The 21481-nt window shown below is 47.4% G+C and overlaps 1 protein-coding gene across 1 annotated transcript in view; it reads left to right on the forward strand.

Moving 5' to 3' along the window:
• LOC119972134 (centrosome and spindle pole-associated protein 1) overlaps positions 1-21481 on the forward strand; it is a 354916-nt gene that overhangs the window by 226981 nt on the left and 106454 nt on the right. The window contains exons 17-18 of the mRNA XM_038808467.1: positions 785-932; positions 1754-1897. Coding sequence (XP_038664395.1) covers positions 785-932; positions 1754-1897 — 292 coding nt within the window. The remainder of the gene's footprint in view (positions 1-784; positions 933-1753; positions 1898-21481) is intronic.

The following is a 21481-nucleotide window of genomic DNA, read 5'->3' on the forward strand; positions in this document are numbered from 1 at the left end:
CTGGTCTCCAGTCGACTTGGACCCCTTTCCACTGGACCAAGGCCTTGTGCCATCAAGCCCGTGTGGTAGCTGGTGTACAATGGCCACCCCACATTAAGAGGCATCTTTCACCTCTTAAAATGTACCTACACCACATGGAGTGCAGCGGTTTAAGAAGGCAATTCACGAGTGCAATTAGAATGGGCTAGAAATGCTGGCCTTGCAGTGACGCGCTCAAATTAGGAATGAATAAAAACAGGTTTCATTGAATGACTAAGTTTAGCTGAAGTTAGATTGCCTGATGCCATGTTGCTTTGTGCCTTCTGGAAAGTTAAGGAATGCAGCTTTCAATTCCGAATTTCTTATGAGGAATGGGCAGTTTTCATCCTGTAGCATGCTTTTCATTTTGGCAGCAAACATAACGGATATATGCCTGCCATTGAGATCTGTTATGACCTTAAATTGAGACTTGTGAAAAAGCCTGAATTGTATTAAATACCTTCCAGACAAAACCAAATCCAAGCTGACACACTTTTGAAAGTGTTTTTTTAAATTATAATATATCGTTCACAATACATCTGGGCTGCGATGAACTTAAGCATTTTGTAACATAATCAATGTTTTGTAGTATATTTGTGTAATATGTGTCGTTGCTTTATGGCTATCCCTAACTTATGATTTAGATTTTTGCCAATGTTTTTTCATAATTGCAAATTTCACAATGTGGCGTTGTTGAATTATGTCTTTAGCTGTTTCTTTATAGTAACAGTGGACAATTATTTAAATACTTTATGTCTACATACAGATGCAAGAAAGAGAAGAGAGGAAGAGAAAAGAAAAAGAAGAGAAGGTGAGATACGATGCAAAACTTGAAGAGGAAATGAGAATTTACAATCCATGGGGAAGAGGAGGAGGAGGTGCACCTCTCAGGGATGCCGAAGGAAATCTGCTAAGTACGATATTAAATTTATTTTTGGAAAAATGTTGTGTCAAACAAACTAAGGCATATAATTATGAAGTATTAATATACTTGCCGATTTTATATACATGTCCCCGCATTGACCAGTCTTAAGTTGAGCATAGCTTAAACTAAAGTCAGATTGTACTTTGTCCAATAATATACTTTAATCTCAACAGGAGAACACTTCTGCATAATTTTGAATTCTGGCAGCATAAAACTGAGTGAGGCTGCTAATTTAATTAGCATTCTTGCTGCATTATATGCAAATGTGAGGGCTTACTCACATGAAAAATTGGGCTTCGCCTTCCCATTTGTATTTTTATATAACTGAATAGAGACTTGCATTCCACTAGGTTGGACTGGATTCGATTCTAGGTTTAAGAGGTCAAGATAGCAGCATGCTGGCACAGTGGTTAGCACTGCTGACTCACCGTGCCAGGGACCCGGGTTCAATTCCAGCCTTGGGTGACTCGGTGTGGAGTTTGCACATTCTCTCCATGTCTGTGTGATTTTCCTCCTGGAGCTCCGGTTTCCTCCCACAGTACAAAGATTTGCAGGTTAGATGGATTGGCCATGCTAAAATTGCCCCTTAGTGTCCAAATATATGTAGGTTAGGTTGGGTTATGGGGTTAGTGTGGGGGAGTGGGCCTAGATAAGGATCGGTACAGACGCAATGGGCCAGGTGGCCTCCTTCTGCACTGTAGAGATTCTATAAAGTAAATAACTCCATCATTAATTTCTCCTTTGATTCCCAATTGTGTTTTATTATATTCCAAAATGCGATTATTTTAAATGTTTGATGTTACCACATAGCTGATCTGAAGAAAATGCATAAACAGAATGAAGATGCCTACAGGGACTATCCTCATCAAGGCAATCAGGATTCCAGAGCAATGGGATCTCTTAATCCGAATTTAGCCAGGCGAGATACTAATGCACCTCAAGAGAAAACCCAAGGTAATAAATATTGAAAATAAAAGTTAATGTAAGAGATTCACTGTGGTATGGATTTAAATGCCTTTTAAATGCCCAGATATTGTCCATTTCTATTCAATTGTGTTGTTGCCAATTGTCTTCGGGCAGTGGCAAAAGGAGGATTTACTTTTTCAGATTCTTTGGTGTTACTTTTAAGAGGTATCCCTGTCATTCCTGTTTTCAACTGCACCCCGAGCACATTGATTCTTTTTCCTTCTGTCTGGCTTCACTTCATATTTGGTCTCATCCCTTATAACTTGATCACTCCAAAAAGGGTGCAGGAGCAAAGGCAGGCTGAGTTGGTAGGAGTTATTGAGAGTTTGATGTGGGCTTAGACAAGAGTATTGTGATCGTTTTCAATGCTGCCTTTTGAGGCTTGTGCATCTTGTTTGAAGTTTTCAGGACATTTCAGTTTAGGAACATTGCTCTGAGATTTCCACTCCTTTGGCAGTCTCAGGAGATGGGTCAGCCCCATTTGCTTGATTCAGCGGGGAGCACCTCCTCTGAGGAGAAAGATGGAGGGCCAAAGAGAAAGGAGGTCAGGTGGTTGCAGACTTCACCTCAAGAGGAGAGGCGTGGCACAGGGTGGTCAAGCCAGCAGGTACAGCAAGGAGGAGTGCCCTGTAGAAGACACTACTATCCTGCCAGGGTGTTCAGGCAGCGATCCAACTACCGAGACAGGACAGAGGTCCATTGCTGCAGGAGGCTCTGGCTTTCAATGGAAACCATCATGTCCATTTGCCAGATGATTGGGCCAGAGGTAGCCTCCAATTGTGTGGATGGACACCAATGCTCGTGGCTCTCAAGGTCCACTGTACGACTTGACATTTTTGCAGGGCTCAGTGGATGATCTTTACAGAGTCTCCAGTCAACTGCGTGTACCTTTGTCAAGCTGGTGACTGACACTCTGTTCGGTGGGTGAACTCATTCATCCATTTCAGGACGGACCAGGCTGAGCGGGCCACAGGTTTTGCGGCAATTTCAGTGCTCCCCTCCGTCCAGGGTACCATTGATTGTACCCATGTGGCCAGAGATACAAAAGTCTGAGAACACACACTAACAGGTTCAAACACAGCTTCTTCCCCGCTGTGACCAGACTCCTGAATGACCTTCTTATGAACTAAACTGATCTCTCCACACCTCTTCTCTACTGAATAGTACTACACTCCGTATGCTTCACCCGATGTCTGTGTTTATGTATTTACATTGTGTATTTATCGTATGTCCTATGTTTTTTTTCATGTATGGAACAATCTGGCTGGACTGTACACAGAACAATACTTTTCACTGTACCTCAGTACACGTGACAATAAATCAAATCCAAATCAAGGTGCCAGCCAGCCAACTGGGGATCTTTGTCAGTAGGAAGGGGTTTCACTCCATGAATGTTCAAATCATGTGTGACCACAGGACCCAGATTCTGCAAATTTGTGTAAGGTACCCTGGCACCGCCCATGATGCTTACATACTGAGACACACCCAAGTGCCACGGCTGTTAACGGCTTCAGCTCTCTATTTCCAGCACTTGGCCCAATAGCCTTGTATGCTTTGGCTTCGCAAGTGCACATCAGGGCCGGCTCAAGGCACCGGCAACTCGGGCAGTCGCCCGGGCCGCCATGTGCTAGGGGGCGCCAGACTCGGGTCCCGCGCATGCGCAGTTGGGCCGGCGCCAACCAGCGCATGCGCGGTGGCCGCACTCCCCCCGGTCCGCCCCCCCCCCCCCCCCCCCCCCCCCCCGCCCCCCCCCCCCCCCCCCCCTCGGGTCGCCCTGCCCCCCCCTCGGGTCCGCCCCGCCCCCCCCCGGGTCCGCCCCGCCCCCCCCCTGGTCCGCCCCTCTCGGCCCCGCCCCCCCTCTCGCCCCGCCCCCCCCTCTCGGCCCCCCCCCCCCTCTCGGCCCCCCCCCCCCTCTCGGCCCCGCCCCCCCTCTCGGCCCCGCCTGCCCTCTCGGCCCCCCCCCAAGGGCGCCGAAGTTCAGCTTGCCCGGGGCGCCAGCAACCCTAGGGCCGGCGCTGGTGCACATCTAAATATTTCTCAAATGTTATGAGGGTCTCTGCTTCCACCATGCTTTCAAGCAATGAGTTTCAGACTCCCAACATCTTCTGGGTGAAAAAGATTTCCTCACAGTCCCTCTAAACCACTTGCCCCTTACCTTAAATCTATGCCCCCTGGTCACTGATCCCTCCACCAAGGGTAATGGTTTGTTCCTATCTACTCTATCTCAGCCCTTCATAATTTAATACATCTCAATCATGTCCCCCTCAGACACCTCTGCTCCAAGGAAAACAATCCCAGTGTACCCAATCTGGGACTGGTTTAGCAAAGGGCTAAAGAGCTGGCTTTTAAAGCAGACCAAGGCAGGCCAGCAGCACGGTTCAATTCCCGTACCAGCCTCCCCGATCAGGCGCCGGAATGTGGCGATTAGGGGCTTTTCACAGTAACTTCATTGGAAGCTTACTTGTGACAATAAGCGATTTTCATTTCATTTAATTTCAACATAAGAGGGTATGCCAGGGCAGTGTGTTCCTAGGTTTCATATTTTGGAGAGGAGAAACCAGACTCTTCGGTGCTGGGTGAATCTTTGGAACCAGTTTAGGGGGAAGTCTGTTCGATTGACTAACTGATAACTGGTGGGTTTCAGAGATGAAGGGTTTTTCTTATGAAGGTAAATTGAGCAATTTAGGCCTATACTATCTCGAGTTTAGAAGAATGAGGGGAGATCAAGTTGAGGTATATAAGATGAAAAAAGGTATGGAAAAAGTGGATGTGGAGTGGATGCTTCCTCTTGTGGGGAATTCTAGAACAGGAGGCCATAGTCTCAGGATAAGGGATAGCAAATTTAAAACGGAGATGAGGAGAAACTACTTCAGAGTGTGGTGGAAGCTGGGAAAGTCAGTAAGGACTTTTAAGGAGGAGTTAGATTTTTAATTAGTAGAGTTGAAGGGTTATGGAGAACGGGCAGGATGGTGGAGTTGAGACCTTGATGAGATTAGCCATGATCGTATTGAACGGTGGAGCAGGCTCGAGAGACTAAATTACCTACCCCTAGTTCTTTGGTTCTTTCTGAGAATGTAAGAACCATTCTGTCTCATTCCAGCTCTTGGTCTATAGTCTTGTCGGCAACAGCACCTCAAGCACAAATGTGGTGTTCTTGATTAATAAGGGAATTTCTTGATTAATAAAGGGATCGGTGTTATGGGGAGAAGGCAGGACAATGGGGATCATAGAATCATAGAATTTGCAGTGCAGAAGGAGGCCATTTGGCCCATCGAGTCTGCACCGGCTCTTGGAAAGAGCACCCCACTTAAGCCCAACCCATCCCCGAAACCAAGTAACCCCACCTAATCTTTTTGGACACTAAAGACAATTTACCATGGCCAATCCACCTCACCTGTGGGAGGAAACCGGAGCACCCGGAGGAAACTCACGCAGACATGGGGAGAACGTGCAGACTCCGCACAGACAGTGAACCAAGCCGGGAATCGGACCTTGAAGCTGTGAAGCAACTGTGCTAATCACTGTGCTACTGTGCTTCCCCTTGTGCTACTGTGCTGCCCCTTGAGGATGAGGAACATATTGGCCACGATCAAATTGCAGAGCAGACCCCTTGGTCCGAATGGCCTAATTCTTCTCCCATATCTAATGGTCTTATGGGTTGGCCCAGAAAGTGTTCTGCCTGACAACAGCCAGTGATTGTTTCCTGCTGGATTTTTTTTTTCGGCGAGAACCTGCCAGAAGCCTCTAGACCAGGGGTGGGCAAACTTTTCCGTGCAAGGGCCACATTCAGAAATTCACAATTTTAAAGGGCCGCATAGTATATTAATTAATAGTCCCGGTTGTAACCAATTAGCGTGTGGCATATACCTCAGCGCTTCCCCCGGCGGCATCCTGCCTTTAGCCCTCTTTTTCTCTACTTTTCAAAAATGGCGCTTCACCCGGTTATGATTCTGGGCGCCTCATTTAGAAAATAGAACATAGAACAGTACAGCACAGAACAGGCCCTTCGGCCCTCGATTTTGTGCCGAGCAATGATCACCCTACTCAAGTCAACGTATCCACCCTATACCAGTAACCCAACAGCCCCCCCCCCCCCCCCCATTAACCTTTTTATGACTTGATCTTGGTTGGCCGCATAAAGACCTTGGGCGGGTCGCATGCGGCCCGCGGGCTGTAGTTTGCCCACCCCTGCTCTAGACCCTCGAGGAAGATGTGCTGTCTTTTCTCCCTGTCTCTGCAGCCGTGTGCGTCCTGTCTTTGTGAGTTTGTGAGTAGAGGTCATTATACACTGAAGGGAAAGAAAGTACTGAACTGAAGGCCTAATCTTGAGAAAGAAACTAACTGGAAGACATTCATCCGAGTCAAAGGTCCTCATCCTTTTATTTTATTATATTTACTTTACCTCTCAACCATCCTATTCCCTCTGTTTCTTGTGTGTGTGTAGAGCAGGGGTGTCGATCCTATGGCCCGGTGGCATGTCCAATTCAGCCCGCGGGAAATGCAACTACAGGGACTTGATGACCTAAATTGCGTGCGAGACTTTGTAAATCATGCGGGATTATGACCTGCATTCAGACCCCTGTCCTCCGACCGACCACATCAAATGCGTTTTACACCCGTGCTGTAGGGAACGGGGGGGGGGGGGGGGAGTTAGAAAGGTGGGGGGGGGGGGGGGGGTGAGAATCTGATAATAGATAGCCAGTTTGCATTTTTTTCTGCTGATTTATTCTAATCATTGTTATAATGAAAGATTGCTTGTGTTTAAATATTACAAACCCGGTGACTGTGGTCAATTTAACTCAACCAAGACAAAAGGTAATAATATAAAATTTAATTTCACCTGTGTTTCGACTCTGGGTCAGATGGGCGGGACTTGACTGCGCACATAGTCCAGGTGTTGGAACAATACAGCTCAAATAATCTCAAAGTACTTTACAGCCAATGATATATTTTTGAAATCATTCACACCATAGAATGTAGGAAACCCAGCAAACAATTTGCACTCAGCTCCATCTGGACCTGTAAAGACTTAATTACCTGCAAATACTCGCATTGAAATTATTGTCTTGCATCATTGACTTTGTTTATATATGGTTTTGGAACCCACCTCTTCATTCACCTGAGGAAGGAGCTGTGCTCCGAAAGCTAGTGATTCGAAACAAACCTGCTGGACTTTAAACTGGCATCGTAAGACTTCTTACTGTGTTCACCCCAGTCCAACGTCGACATTTCCACATCGTGTGGAGTTTGCACATTCTCCCTGTGTCTTGTGTGGATCTCACCCCCACAATCCAGGGTCGGTGGATTGGCCACGCTAAATTGCCGCTTAATTGGAACATTTTTTAAAAAAGCACTATTGCCTCACAGCGCCCAGGACCCGGATTCAATTTCTGCCTTGGGTGACTGTGTGGAGTTTGTATTTTCTCCCCGTGTCTGCGTGGGTTCTCTCATTTCCTTCCACAGCCCAAACAAGTGCAGGTTAGATGGATTGGCCATCCTAAATTGTCCCTTAAGTGTCCAGGGATGTGCAGGTTAGGTGGGGTTATGAAGTTACAGGTAGGGTTGGGGAGTGGGCCTATGAAAGGTGCTCTTTCAGAAGGTCGTTCAGACCCGAAGGACCGAATGGCCTCTTTCTACACTGTAGGAATTCTACAGTTCTATTTTATGGTTCCTCTGCACTTTTTCCAGTGGTATCACATTCCTCCTATAATGTGGATCCCGGAACTGCACACAATACTCTTAACAGTTATTCAAATTGATGCATGACAGCTTTTATTAAAAAGAAAAATCAGTTTTTGGACATTGCTAGTGTTCGGATAGCCAGATTTGAGACACAGTACCTGTAATTTCTTTTGTGGTATTTATTCAGTGATAAATACTAGTCTGGATAGCGCCCCTGCTTCTCTTCAGATGTGTTCATCTGTATAATTAAAAAAAAACGTATTTTATTATAAACCTGTATCGAAGCAGGTTACAGCAAATAAACATCCCGGGAAACATACTTCCCAACAATCAACTATACAGTCTGTACAGATTTTTCCCCTTTTTCAGCCCCCCTCCCCGTATCACCCAACCCCCCACCCACCTGCGACGAATAGCTCCTCAAACACAGTCACAAACATCCTCCATCTTTTCTCAAACACCCCTGCTGAGCCCCTTAACTCATACTTTATCTTCTCTAACTGCAGGAAGTTGTACATGTCACCCAACCAAGCCGCTACCCCCGGTGGCGATGCCGACCGCCATTCCAGCAAAACTCGCCGCCGTGCAATCAGAGAGTCGAAGGCCACGACATTGGCCTTCCTCCTCTCCATGAGCTCCGGAGCTTCTCTGAAACCCCAAATATCGTCACCAAAGGGTCCAATCCACCCCCTCCTCCACTATCCTGGCCAGGACCACGAATACTCCCACCCAGAATCTTCCCAATTTTTCACAACCCCAAAACACGTGCGTGTGATTTGCTGGAACCCGTCCACAGATCTCACATTCATCTTCTACCCCCTGAAAGAACACACTCATTCTCGAGAGTCATATGCACCCTCTGCACCACCTTAAACTGTATCAGGCTCATCCTTGCACAAGACGAAGTCCCGTTTACCCTTCTCTGGCAACTCCTCTTTCTCCAGTGCTTCAAAACGCTCCCAACAAATGTGGTGCCAGGTTCCCCGCAAATTCCTTATAAAATTCCGTCGGGTACCCATCCGGCCCAAGGGCCTTCTCCAACTTCACACCGCTGGTACTATCCAGCACCTCCTTCAGCCCCAGGGGCTCCTCCAATGCCTGCCTTTTTGCTTCCTCCACCGGGAGAAATTCCAGCTCGTCCAGAAACCACCCCATGTCCCCCTCCTCTCACCCCAGAATCCGCCTCATAAAGTCCCTGGTAATTCTCGGCAGACCGTATAGTTTAACATCTCAACTGAAAATTGGCAACTCTGACAGTGTAGTACTTCCTTGATAATGCATTGGAACGTCAGATGGATTTCTATGCTCAAGTTCTGCAGTTAATTTTTTAAAATAAATTTAGTGTACCCAATTAATTTGTTCCAATTAAGGGGCAATTTTATTGTGGCCAATCCACCTACCCTGCACATCTTTGGGTTGTGGGGGTGAAACCCATGCAAACACGGGGAGAATGTGCAAACTCCACACGGACAGTGACCCAGAGCCAGGATCGAACCTGGGACCTCGGCGCCGTGAGACAGCAGGGCTAACCCACTGCGGCACCGTGCTGCCCCCTTCTGCAGTTGATCTTGAACACAAATCCTTCTGAGCCGAAGCAAGAGTGCTAGAAAATTAGCTACAGCTGAGAAAATTGAAGAACATGTATAGATTATTTGTCGAGTGGTCCTTGTTCCTGAAGTGGAAACATAGATTCCACCAAACTGGTTGTACCATTTCTCCCGAGGAGAGAAACAGGTAGGCCAGTCGGCCCTTTCAGCCAGATCCAACACCCAGCAAGATCTTGGCTGATTTATCTTAACTCCTTTTATTTACTGATGCCCTTGCTGAACAAAATTCTACATAACTAGGTATTAAAATTTCCAATTGCCCAGGTGCCATCTTGGAACCTCCATACTCCCAGTACGCCTTGATCCACTGCAATTCTCATACCGTTGCAACCGGTCCACATCAGATGCCATTTCCCTGGCCCTACACTCATCCCTAGAGCATCTCGAAAACAAGGACTCCTACATCAGACTCCTATTTATTGACTACAGCTCCGCCTTCAACACCATAATCCTGGCCAAGCTCATATCAAAGCTCCAAAACCTAGGACTTGGCTCTCCACTCTGCAACTGGATCCTCGATATTCTGACCAACAGACCACAATCAGTAAGAATGAACAACAACACCTCCTCCACAATAGTCCTCAATACCGGGGCCCCGCAAGGCTGCGTACTTAGCCCCCTACTCTACTTCCTGTAAACACACAACTGCATGGCACAACTTGGTTCCAACTCCATCTACAAGTTTGCTGACGATGCGACCATAGTGGGCCGGATCTCGAATAACGACGAGTCAGAATACAGGAGGGAGTTAAGAACCTAGTGGAGTGGTGTAGTGACAACAATCTCTCCCTCAATGCCAGCAAAACTAAAGAGCTGGCCATTGACTTCAGGAAGCAAAGTACTGTACACACCCCTGTCAGCATCAATGGGGCCGAGGTGGAGATGGTTAGCAGTTTCAAATTCCTAGGGGTGCACATCAACAAAAATCTGTCCTGGTCCACCCACATCGACGCTACCACCAAGAAAGCACAACAGCGCCTATACTTCCTCAGGAAACTAAGGAAATTAGGCATGTCCACATTAACCCTTACCAACTTTTACTGGTGCACCATAGAAAGCATCCTATCTGGCTGCATCACAGCCTGGTATGGTACTGCTCGGCCCAGGACCGCAAGGAACTTCAGAGAGTCGTGAATACCCGCCCAGTCCATCACACGAACCTGCCTCCCATCCATTGACTCCATCTACACCTCCCGCTGCCTGGGGAAAGCGGGCAGCATAATCAAAGATCCCTCCCCCCGGCTTACTCAGTCTTCCAACTTCTTCCATCAGGCAGGAGATACAGAAGTCTGAGAACACACACGAACAGACTCAAAAACAGCTTCTTCCCCACTGTCACCAGACTCCTAAATTACCCTCTTATGGACTGACCTCATGACACTACACCCTGTATGCTTCTTCCGATACCAGTGCTTATGTAGTTACATTGTATATCTTGTGTTGCCCTATTATGTATTTCTTTTATTCCCTTTCTTCCCATGTACTTAATGATCTGTTGAGCTGCTCGCAGAAAAATACTTTTCACTGTACCTCGGTACACGTGACAATAAACAAATCCAATCCAATCCATCCAAAGTTGTTTTTTTGCAGGAGTGTTAATTATCATCTTTTGAACTCTCTTGTTTCAGGAATTGCGCCATTAGGTTAAAAAAATTGCTAATTGTCACTCAATTATTTAAGAAGGTGGAAGAAGGAAACCGGTAACTACAGGCCAATCAGTTTAATGTCAGTGTGGGGAATAGGGTGACTGAGCACTTGAGTAAATATGAGCTGATTAGAGAAAACTTGGAGCCTTAGTAAAACTAAATCACGTGGAATCAGAAAGAATGCTCAGTGACTCAAGTTCACCTGGCACAAAGGAAGGTAGTTATTGGAAGTCAATCATCCAGCCCAAGATATCAAGGATTAGAATGACAAGCGTAAAAGATGCATGGAACACCACCGGCTACAAGTTCCACTCCAACCCACCACACATTGTCCTGACTCGAACTATTCAGGGTGGGCTGGCTAGATGGATACAGAACTGGCTTGTTATAGAAGACAGAGTAGCGGTGGAAGGATGTTTTTCAGAATGGAGATCTGTAGCTGGAAGTGTTCCGCGGGGATCAGTGCTGGGACCTCTGTTGTTTGTAGTATATGTAAGTGATCTGGAAGAAAATGTGGATCGTCTGATTAGTAAGTTTGAGGATGACACGAAGATTGGCGGAGTTGCTGATAGTGCCGAGGATTGTCAGAGACTACAACAGGAAATAGATAGATTGGAGACTTGGGTACAGAAATGGCAGATGGAGTATGATCCGGACAAATGCGAGGTGATGCATTTTGGAGGATCAAATCTAGGTGTGAATTATACTGTAAATGGCAGAACCCTTAGGAACATTAACATACAGAGGGACATGGATGTGCAGGTCCACAGATCCCTAAAAGTGGCAACATAGGTGGCCAAGGTAATTAAGAAGGCACATGGGGTGCCGGTAGCGCAGTGGCTAGCACTGCTGCATACGGTGCTGAAGACCCGGGTTCGATCCCGGCCCAGGTCACTGTCTGCATTGAGTTTGTACATTCTCCCCGTGCTTGCCTAGGTTTCACCTCCACAACCCAAAGATGTGCAGGTTAGGTAGATTGACCACACTAATTTGGTCCTTAATTGGGAAAAAAAATGGGTACTCAAAATTTATTTTTTAAAAAGGAGGCATATGGCACGCTTGCATTCATCAGCCGGGGCACTGAGTACAGAAGTTGGGAAATCATATTTCAGCTATATAAAGTCTTGGTTCACCCGCATTTGGAGTATTGCGTGCAGTTCTGGTCACCACATCATCAGAAGGACTTGGAAGGTTTGGAGAGAGTGCAAAGAAGGTTCACCAGAATGTTGCCTGGTCTCGAGGGTGTTAGTTATGAGGAAAAATTGAGTATACTAGGATTGTTTTCACTGGAAAGACAGAGGCTGAAGGGAGACCTGATAGAGGTCTACAAAATTATGAGGGCCATAGACAGGTTGGATAGTCAGTCTTTTTCCAAGGTTGGAAGTGTCAGTTACAAGGGGGCACAGGTTCAAGGTGAGAGGGGATAAGTTTAAGAGAGATGTGTGGGGTAAGTTTTTCACATGGAGAGTGGTGGTTGCTTGCCAGGGATGTGGTGGAAGCAGGCACATTAGGAACATTTAAGAGGCATCTGGATTGGTACATGAATAGGGAGGAAATAGAGGGGATATGGACCAAGTACGTTCAGAGGTTTTTTTTTAGTTTGGGCATTATGGTCGCCACAGGCTTGTGTAATGTTCTTTGATTATGCTGATGTTGAATCTTGATGTGGTAGTATTAACAAAGAACATTAGACTTTGTCATGCAACAAAGCAATTTATATCTTAACACTGCTCTAAAGGATTACTATAATGTCTAAAATAGATAAAGTTTGAAATAAGAGTCCAATACTAACTTAGACTGGAATACTACAGAGCTACTCTAATATGCGACTGCTATCAACTCCCTACTAAGACCTTGTCTTGGAACACATGGTGCATCTGGGTCACGTGCCTGCATACTCGCACTACCGACTGGTTGGATGCTAGAACTACAACAGTAAATCATATAACCTACAATACAAATACAGATGATGATGATCTATTCATTGTATATACAGATGATAGTCCACCTATCATAACTTGGAGGGCGAAGGGCCTGTCCCTGTACTGTACATTTCTTTATTCTTTGTTCTTTATATCACTGTTATTTCACTGTTGCTGGATATAAGTCCTAGAACTAGAATCAGAATCATAGAATTTACAGTGCAGAAGGAGGCCATTTGGCCCATCGAGTCTGCACCGGCTCTTGGAAAGAGCACCCTACCCAAGGTCCACACCTCCACCCTATCCCCATAACTCAGTAACCCCACCCAACACGGAGGGCAATTTTGACACTAAGGGCAGTTTAGCATGGCCAATCCACCTAACCTGCACATCTTTGGACTGTGGGAGGAAACCGGAGCACCCGGAGGAAACCCACGCAAACACGGGGAGGATGTGCAGACTCCACACAGACAGTGACCCAAGCCAGAATTGAACCTGGGACCCTGGAGCTGTGAAGCAATTGTGCTATCCACAATGCTACCGTGCTGCCCCCAAACAAAGAAATGACGGAGGCTATAAACAGGTATTTTGGGCTGGTGCTACCGTGCTGCCCGTGCTCCCTCCATATTAGTACTGTAGGTGAACTTGCATACGATGGACTGCCATGTTTCAAGAATGTGACTCACTACCTTCTCAAGGGTGATTCATCCAGATGGTATCAAATAATGGCTGAAGGCACTGGATACTGCAAAGACTATAGAACTTGGGCTGGATTATTTGTCCAACACGCTGCTAGATCGCAACGGATGGGACGGACCACGTAAAGCTCCGTTGACCTCGGGCAGGAACTTCCGGTTGGCAGGCAGGCAAGGCCGAAGAGACTCACTTATTCAAAATATTCTGGCAGTAGTACTGATGTCTTGTGCTCCAGAACTGTACCCCTAGCCAAGTTGTTCCAGTACTGTTACGATGTTGGAAATTGCCGAGGTATATGTCTTGTCCACAAAAATGAGGATGGACAAATCCAACCCACACAATGACCATCCTGTCAAAAGAACTGAACTCAAGGTGAGAGTGACTGGATTGACATCAAGGCGGCATTCAACTGAATATGGGGTTGAAGAGCCTTTGCAAAACTGACGTCAATGGGAATCGGGAAAACTCTCCACTGGTTGGAGTCATACCTAGCATGAAGTAGGATCTTTGTAGTTGTTGATGTCCCAGGACATCAGTGCAGGAGTTCCTCAGGGTGGTGTGTTCGACCCAACCATGTCCAGTTGCTTAATCATGACCTTCGCTGTCATAAGGTCAGATGTTTGCTGATGATGCAATGTTCAGCACTGTACCAGAACAATGACAAACTGTCATTTTGAACAGTGTTCTTATAATCCTTTCTCCTATATAATCGTTTTACTGGCATCTGTACAGGGTTCTGAGCATGTGCAGACTTTGACAGGCTTTCTAGTCTGCAAAAGGGTGACCTGTAATTAAGACCTATTTTCCTAGTGCACTTGTTTTCATTGGTATTACTGTTACTACTGTTATGCCGAGTTACTGTTATTGTCAAACTTAGTTATTTATTTAAAGAAAGAAAATCTTTTTTTTAATCAACACATTTGAGTACCATCTCTGTGGTCTCAAGTTGCCACACCTTTTTGACGATGAGAAAAAAACGACAAGAAACTAAAACAAAGTTTTTCAATGTTCGGCATGGCAACTGGAGATTGCATTCATTGAGTAGTTAGCTTTCATTGTGGATTTTTAAACGGAATTTCAAGTTAGGAGCACCATGGCTATGTTCAGAGCAGTTGGTGAATTCTATGAGAGAAGCGAGGACTGGCCTGAATAAATGGAGAGGTTATAGCATTTCTTTTTACAAATGGAATAGAAAATGAGGCAATACAGCGTTTGATTCTCCTGAGTCTGTGAGGGGTGGCGAGTTATAAGTTGATGAGGAATCCGGCCACGCCATGGAAGCCAGAGGCAATTTCATTTGCAGATTTAAAATCACCATAACCCGAAGCCCTCAGTGAGTATTCAAAGATTCAAATTTCATAGCCTTTTTCGAAAAACAAGCTAATCGGTAGCTAACTTTGTGGCAGAATTATGCCAGCTTTCAGAACATTGATTTCGAAGAAGTTTTGGAAGATATGCTCAGGGTTAGGCTGGTCTGTGGCAATAATGAAGACAGTATTCAGTGTTGTTTTTTTGGATGAAGCCACACTGACTTTCAGGAAGGCTCTGGATCTTTCACAGGGCATGGAAATGGCTGCCAGTAATGCTAAAGATATTCAGGAGTGCACGGACGGGGACGCTGTATCAAAGGGGCTGGTTTAGCACACTGGGCTAAATCGTTGGCTTTTAAAGCAGACCAAGGCAGGCCAGCAGCCCGGTTCAATTCCCGTACCAGCCTCCCCGAACAGGTGCCGGAATGTGGCGACTAGGGGCTTTTTACAGTAACTTCATTAAAGCCTACTCGTGACAAACGATTTTCATTTCATTTCATTTTCAAATGAGGAAAGAGGTTGTTATCAAAAAGGTGAAAGCAGCGGAGTGTTTTAGGTGTGGTGGGCCATGCAATGAGAATCGTTGCAAATTCATGATGCTGTTTGTCTCAGGTGCAACAAGAAGGGGCATTTAGCGAAGAAATGCAGGTGTGCGAAGAGCAAGGTGAAGACTGAGCAAGAAAATTTTAATTCAAAGAATCCTCAATTAGCTACATATCATTTAGACAGCTCAAAGCAGCCAGAGGAGCAAGCATACAGCAAGTTTAATGTGAATGAGGCATGAGCAGAGCCTACTTTTACTACAGTGGTGGTCAATGGTATGCAAATCAAGATGGAGGTGGACACAGGCGCCTCCGCTTCATAATTATTGAACAGTCCTACACATCGACTTGGAACTCTAACCGAGCCCCAGCCTTTGCTCTGGCAGAGATTAATCTTCAGAACTATGCCTGAGAGTCCATACCTTTGCTTGGGGCTTTGGAAGTCCATAGTGGGTGTAATAGTCAAGAAGCAAAGGCACCCCTCGTGGTCAAAGGGAAAGGGCAGGGCGTGACTGGCTCAGCAAAATTTAGTTGAAATGGGGTGAGATCAACCACACAAGGGTGACCGAGGATGATGTCGAGAAGTATCCGGATGTGTTCCAGGATGAACTGGTACATTGCATGCTAAAGTGTAAAGTTTAGTCACCAGAGTCCCAGATGATAGGCTGCTTTCCCCTTTGAGGGGGATAGCTGACTGGTGGTGATTTAACCTGGAGGTAATAATACCTCAGGTGAGGGGCAAGGTTGAGAAGGTGGGCCATCATGAATAACCTCAGCTGTTACAGGAATTGAACCCCGCGCTGTTGGCCTCGCTCTGCATCACGAACCAGCTGTCTGGCCAACTGAGCTCCTATTTTCATAGTTCGTAACCGTTACTACCGTACTGCTATTTTTATACTTTATTATTTATTTATATAAAGACGTTTATCCGTTTAAACAATTCATTCGTCTACCTAATTTGTGGTCTCAGGTTATCACAAGCATCATTCACGATGACTCAGAAATTGAAACAGTCTGCGTCCATATTCATCAAGACCTGGACAGTATTGGGCTGATAAGTGGCAAATAATATTCACGCCACAGCAGTGCCAGACAATGACCACCTCCAACAAGAAAGAATCCACTATCTCCCCATTATATTCAATGGCATTGCCACTATCTCCCGCTGTCAACATCCTGAGGGTTACTATTGATCAGAAACTGAACTGGACCAGCATATAAAACTGACCTCCTGAGTCATCAAAGCCTGTCCACAACCTACAAGGCACAAGTCAGAACTGTGAAGGAATTCTTCCCACTTGCCTGCATGATTATAGCTCCAACAACACTCCAGAAGCTTGACACAATTCAGTACAAAGCAGGCCATTGGTTTGCACCCCATCCACCACCTTCAACATTCACTCCCTCTGCTACCAATGCACAATGGTAGCAGTGTTACCATCACCAAGGCTCCTTCAACAGAACCTTCCAAACCTGCAAACTCTACCACCTAGAAAGACAAGGGCAGCAGATAGATGGGCACACCATCACCTGCACGTCCCCCTCCAAGCCACTTAGCATCCTGACTTGGAACTATATCACTGCCCCATAACTGTTACTGGGTCAAAATCCTGAAACTGCCTTCCTAACAGCACTGTTGGTGTACTTACACGACATGGACTGAAATGGTTCAAGAAGGTGACTCACCTCCCCATTCTCGAGCATTTAAGGAGGGGCAATAAATACTGGCATAACTAACTATGCCCACATTCTGTGAAAGAATATGAAAAAGGTAATGAAGCAGTCACGCTTCCGGTGATGTCACATAAGAGCAAGACTGACGAAAAGTGTCTCCTGGCAGGGTTTTGGTTTTGATCCCTTTTACCTGTTTTTTCAGAGAGTTTGGATGTCCAAACGCCCTAACTGGGTTTCGAGAATTTTTTAACCAATGGAAACATGTCTAAATCGTCGAGGAAGAGGCTCAGTTTGAGAGGGACTCAAGAATACCCACTAGTGATGGGGAGCGGGGTGGCTAGCGAACGGGATTTCAGTGGGGAGAGGGTAAGGCCGGTTAGGTGAGATGCAATGGGCCTGTTTGTTTTGGTGGGTGGCCGACCAGGGGGGGCGTGGTGTGATGGTTACAGGTACGATGGAGGGAAGGCGGTGGTGTTGGTGAACAGCAGTTGCCTCCTGCTTCCTCAGTTGATGTGCCAACAACATACTCGCCTTTTCCCCATATTCATAGACCGCCCCCTTCACCCTCCTCAACTGTCCTACTACCCTCACTGGAGATAATAACCCAAACTCCATGTGCAGCTTCTGCCTCTCCCTCAACAACCCCACCTCCGGGGCCTCCGAATACCTCTTATCCACCTGCAAGATCTCCTCCACTAATCTCACCATCTCCGCCCGCTCCGTCTTATCCCTGTGTATCCATATCGAAATAAACTCCCTCCTTACTACTGCCTTCAATGTGTCCCACAACGTGGTGGCCGACACCTCACCCGTGTCGTTCAGCTCCACATATCCCCGAATGGCAGCCCCCACCAGCACACAGACCTCCTCATCTGCCAACAGTTCCACATTCAACCTTCATTGCATATCCCCAAATGGCAGCTCTCACCCGCTCACAGACCTCCTCATTTGCCAACAGTCCCACATTCGACCTTCACTGCGGGCGCTGGCCTCCACGGTTTACCCGCAGGCCCACCCAGTGCGGCGCATGGTCTGAGCATTGCCGAGTATTCCAAACCGACCACCTTTGCCAACAACGTCTTATTCAACACAAAATAGTCGATTTGGGAGTACACCCTATGCACATGGGATAAAAACTAAAATTCCTTTGCTCTTGGCCTGTCAAACCTCCACCGATGCACCAACCCCCCCCCCCCCCCCCCCCCCCCCCCCCCCCCCCCCCCCCCCCCCCCCCCCCAAAATATGTTCCATAAACCCCCTCGGCTCCTCTGCCATCGCCGATACTCTCTCTGACGTCGGACTCAACTGATCCAACTTTGAATCCAGAACTGTATTAAAGATCCCCCCGACCCCATTATCAACAAGTCCAGGTCCGGGATCTTCCCCAACACCCGCCTCATGAACTCTACATCATCCCAGTTCAGGGCATGATCATTCACCAATACCACCAGCATCCCTTCCAATTTCCCAGTCACCGTTAAATACCTCCCTCCAGAGTCTGCCACTATGCTCCCCACTGCAAAAGCTACCCATTTGTTTATCAATACCGCTACCCGCCTCGTCTTCGAGTCCAATCCAGTATGAAATACCTGCCTTTGTGATCCACAATCTTCAAATGCATTTCTTGCAAAAAAGCCACGTCTGCCTTTAGACTCCTCAGATGTGCGAATATACGAGCTCTCTTGACCGGCCCATTCAACCCTCTCACAGTCCATGTGAGCAGCCTGTTCAGGGTACACTCAAAGTTCTCTGCCCTCCCAAGTACATCGCCTCGTCTGCCTGGCCCATCTCAGGATCCGTTCCTTATCCAAAAATTGGTGCAGCCACACCACCTTCGCCCTCGGTGGCTCCCTTATCAGCACCCTGTGTGCCCGGTCCACCTCCAAGGACCATTCAAAGGTCCCCTCTCCCATGAACTTCTCAAATATCTGAGCCACGTAAAAGCCAGCGCCCGCTCCCTCGCTGCCCTCCGGCAGCCCCACGATCCTCAGGTTCTGCCTCCGGGACCGGTTCTCCAAATCCTCCACCTTCTCCTGCAGCCTTCTCTTGAGTATCCCCCATCACCCCAAACTTGTCCGCCATCGAGATAAACTGCTCCTTGTGTTCCTCCACCCTCTGGATCACCTGGTTCTGAGCCTCCAGTCTCGTTTCCAGGCGGACGATCCCCTCCTTAATCGGGTCCACCATCCTTGCCAGGTCCTCCAGAGTCTCCTTCCTCTGCTGGGCGAGCTTCTCATTCAAGTTCCATCGATCGGTGAGATGGTAGGACTGGACCTTTACCCTCCGCCATCTGCCTCTGTGTCGCAGGTACAGCTTCCTGCTCCAACTGCTCCTTTCTTCTAAAACCACTCCTGGTCCACAAATCCATCCACCGGTGGGGCAACCTCTCCTTCCACCACTCTTGCATCTTTTTTCCTCAACAAGTCCGCCCGTGAGCGAGGGAAAAGATCGAAAACTGACCGCCACGACCAAGAGCCACCTAATGTGTGACCACTCACGCCATGGCTGCCACCGCAAGTCAGTGCCGGGGATGTTTAATGATTTACTGGCACGGGATTCCCTCCTGGAGACGTTAGAACAAGCACCCATTTCCCTTCTTCTGAAGAAGGATAAGGACCAGCCAAGTTTTCTGTTCAATGTGGATGCAAACGTTTGGCTAAGGTTTTAGCGTTAAGGTTGGACCTCTGTCTCTCGGAGAAGATGAGACAAGTTTTGTGAAGGGTAGGAAGCTAGCATCCAACATGAGGCAGTTACTCAATGTGGTACTCATGCCGGCGGTGGGGCCAGAACCAGTGATAACCGTATCATTGCATGCAGTAAAGATGTTTGATAGCATTGAATGGAGCCCTATTCGCGGTTATGACGAAGTTTGGGATCGGTCCTGGGTTTATTTTGTGGGTGTGGCTGCTATATGAGGCACTGTGCTAGTGTGCGAACTAATATAATGAGTTAGAGGCTATATTGAGGGACGAGACAGGGGTACCCTATGTCTCCTTTGTTGTTCCCGTTGGTGAACGACCCATTGGCAATTGCCTTTGAGGTCTTCAGGCAAGTGGAGAGGGATTGTGAGGGGCGGAGTGGAGCACAGTATGTCTTTGTATGTCGACGAATGTTTGCTGTATGTAAGGGACCTGGAAGAGGTTTGTCTCCTTTTTGGGGTATAAACTAAACGTTGTGAAGAGTTGGTATTTTGTCGTTAGGCCCCTGAGGGGAGAAGCTCGGTTGGGAGGACTGCCGTTTGACCTTGCTGGGACTAGTTTCCGCGATCTAGGGGTCCAGGTGGTGTGGTATTGGGCACAGCTTCGCAAATTGAATTTCACTAGCCTGGTGAGTAGGGTTAGGGCAGATTTACAGAGGAGGCACAGCCCTCACATTGTCGTTGGCGGGCCGGGTTCAAGCTACTAAGATAAATATCTTGCCAAGATTTGTGTTTTTGTTTTAATGCCTCAAAGTCTTTATGCCTAAAAGATTTTTCCGGGGATTGGAAAGGCTCATTACAGGGTTCATATGGGCGGATAGAACTTTTCTTATTCGGAAGGTGGTCTTGCAGAGGGAGAGGCAGGCAGTGGGGTTGGTGCTGCTGAACTGATGTTTTATCATTAGACGGCCAATGCGGAGAAGGTGCTGGATTGGTTTGGGGACCAGGAAGTCACTTGGGTATGCATGGAGTTGGGGTAATGCAAGAGGTCATACTTTCATAGAATTTACAGTGCAGAAGGAGGCCATTCGGCCCATCGAGTCTGCGCCAGCTCTTGGAAAGAGCACCCTACCCAAGACCACACCTCCATCCTATCCTCCATAACCCAGTTACCCCACCCAACACTAAGGGAAATTTTGAACACTAAGGAGTGTTGGGGCCTCACGGTAGCATGGTGGTTAGCATCAATGCTTCACAGCTCCAGGGTCCCAGGTTCGATTCCCGGCTGGGTCACTGTCTGTGTGGAGTCTGCACGTCCTCCCCCTGTGTGCGTGGGTTTCCTCCGGGTGCTCCGGTTTCCTCCCACAGTCCAAAGATGTGCGGGTTAGGTGGATTGGCCATGCTAAATTGCCCGTAGTGTAAGGTTAATGGGGGGATTGTTGGGTTACGGGTATACGGGTTACGTGGGTTTAAGTGGGGTGATCATTGTTCGGCACAACATCGAGGGCCGAAGGGCCTGTTCTGTGCTGTACTGTTCTATGTCTATGTCTAAGGACAATTTAGCATGGCCAATCCACCTAACCTGCAAATCTTTGGACTGTGGGAGGAAACCGGAGCACCCGGAGGAAACCCACGCACACACGGGGAGAACGTGCAGACTCCGCACAGACCGTGACCCAAGTGGGAATCGAACCTGGGACCCTGGAGCAATTGTGCTAACCACAATGCTACCGTGCTGCCCAGTTGGAGGCGCTGGTAGTGGCATTTCTGCTGTTGCCACAGTGAAATGTGGTACTCACTTCCACGTTGAAGATATGGCGACAACTCCGCCAGCATTTTAAGCGGCGGGTGGTAT

This window comes from Scyliorhinus canicula, chromosome 10 (genome assembly GCF_902713615.1).
Source record: "Scyliorhinus canicula chromosome 10, sScyCan1.1, whole genome shotgun sequence".
Lineage (NCBI taxonomy): Eukaryota > Metazoa > Chordata > Chondrichthyes > Carcharhiniformes > Scyliorhinidae > Scyliorhinus > Scyliorhinus canicula.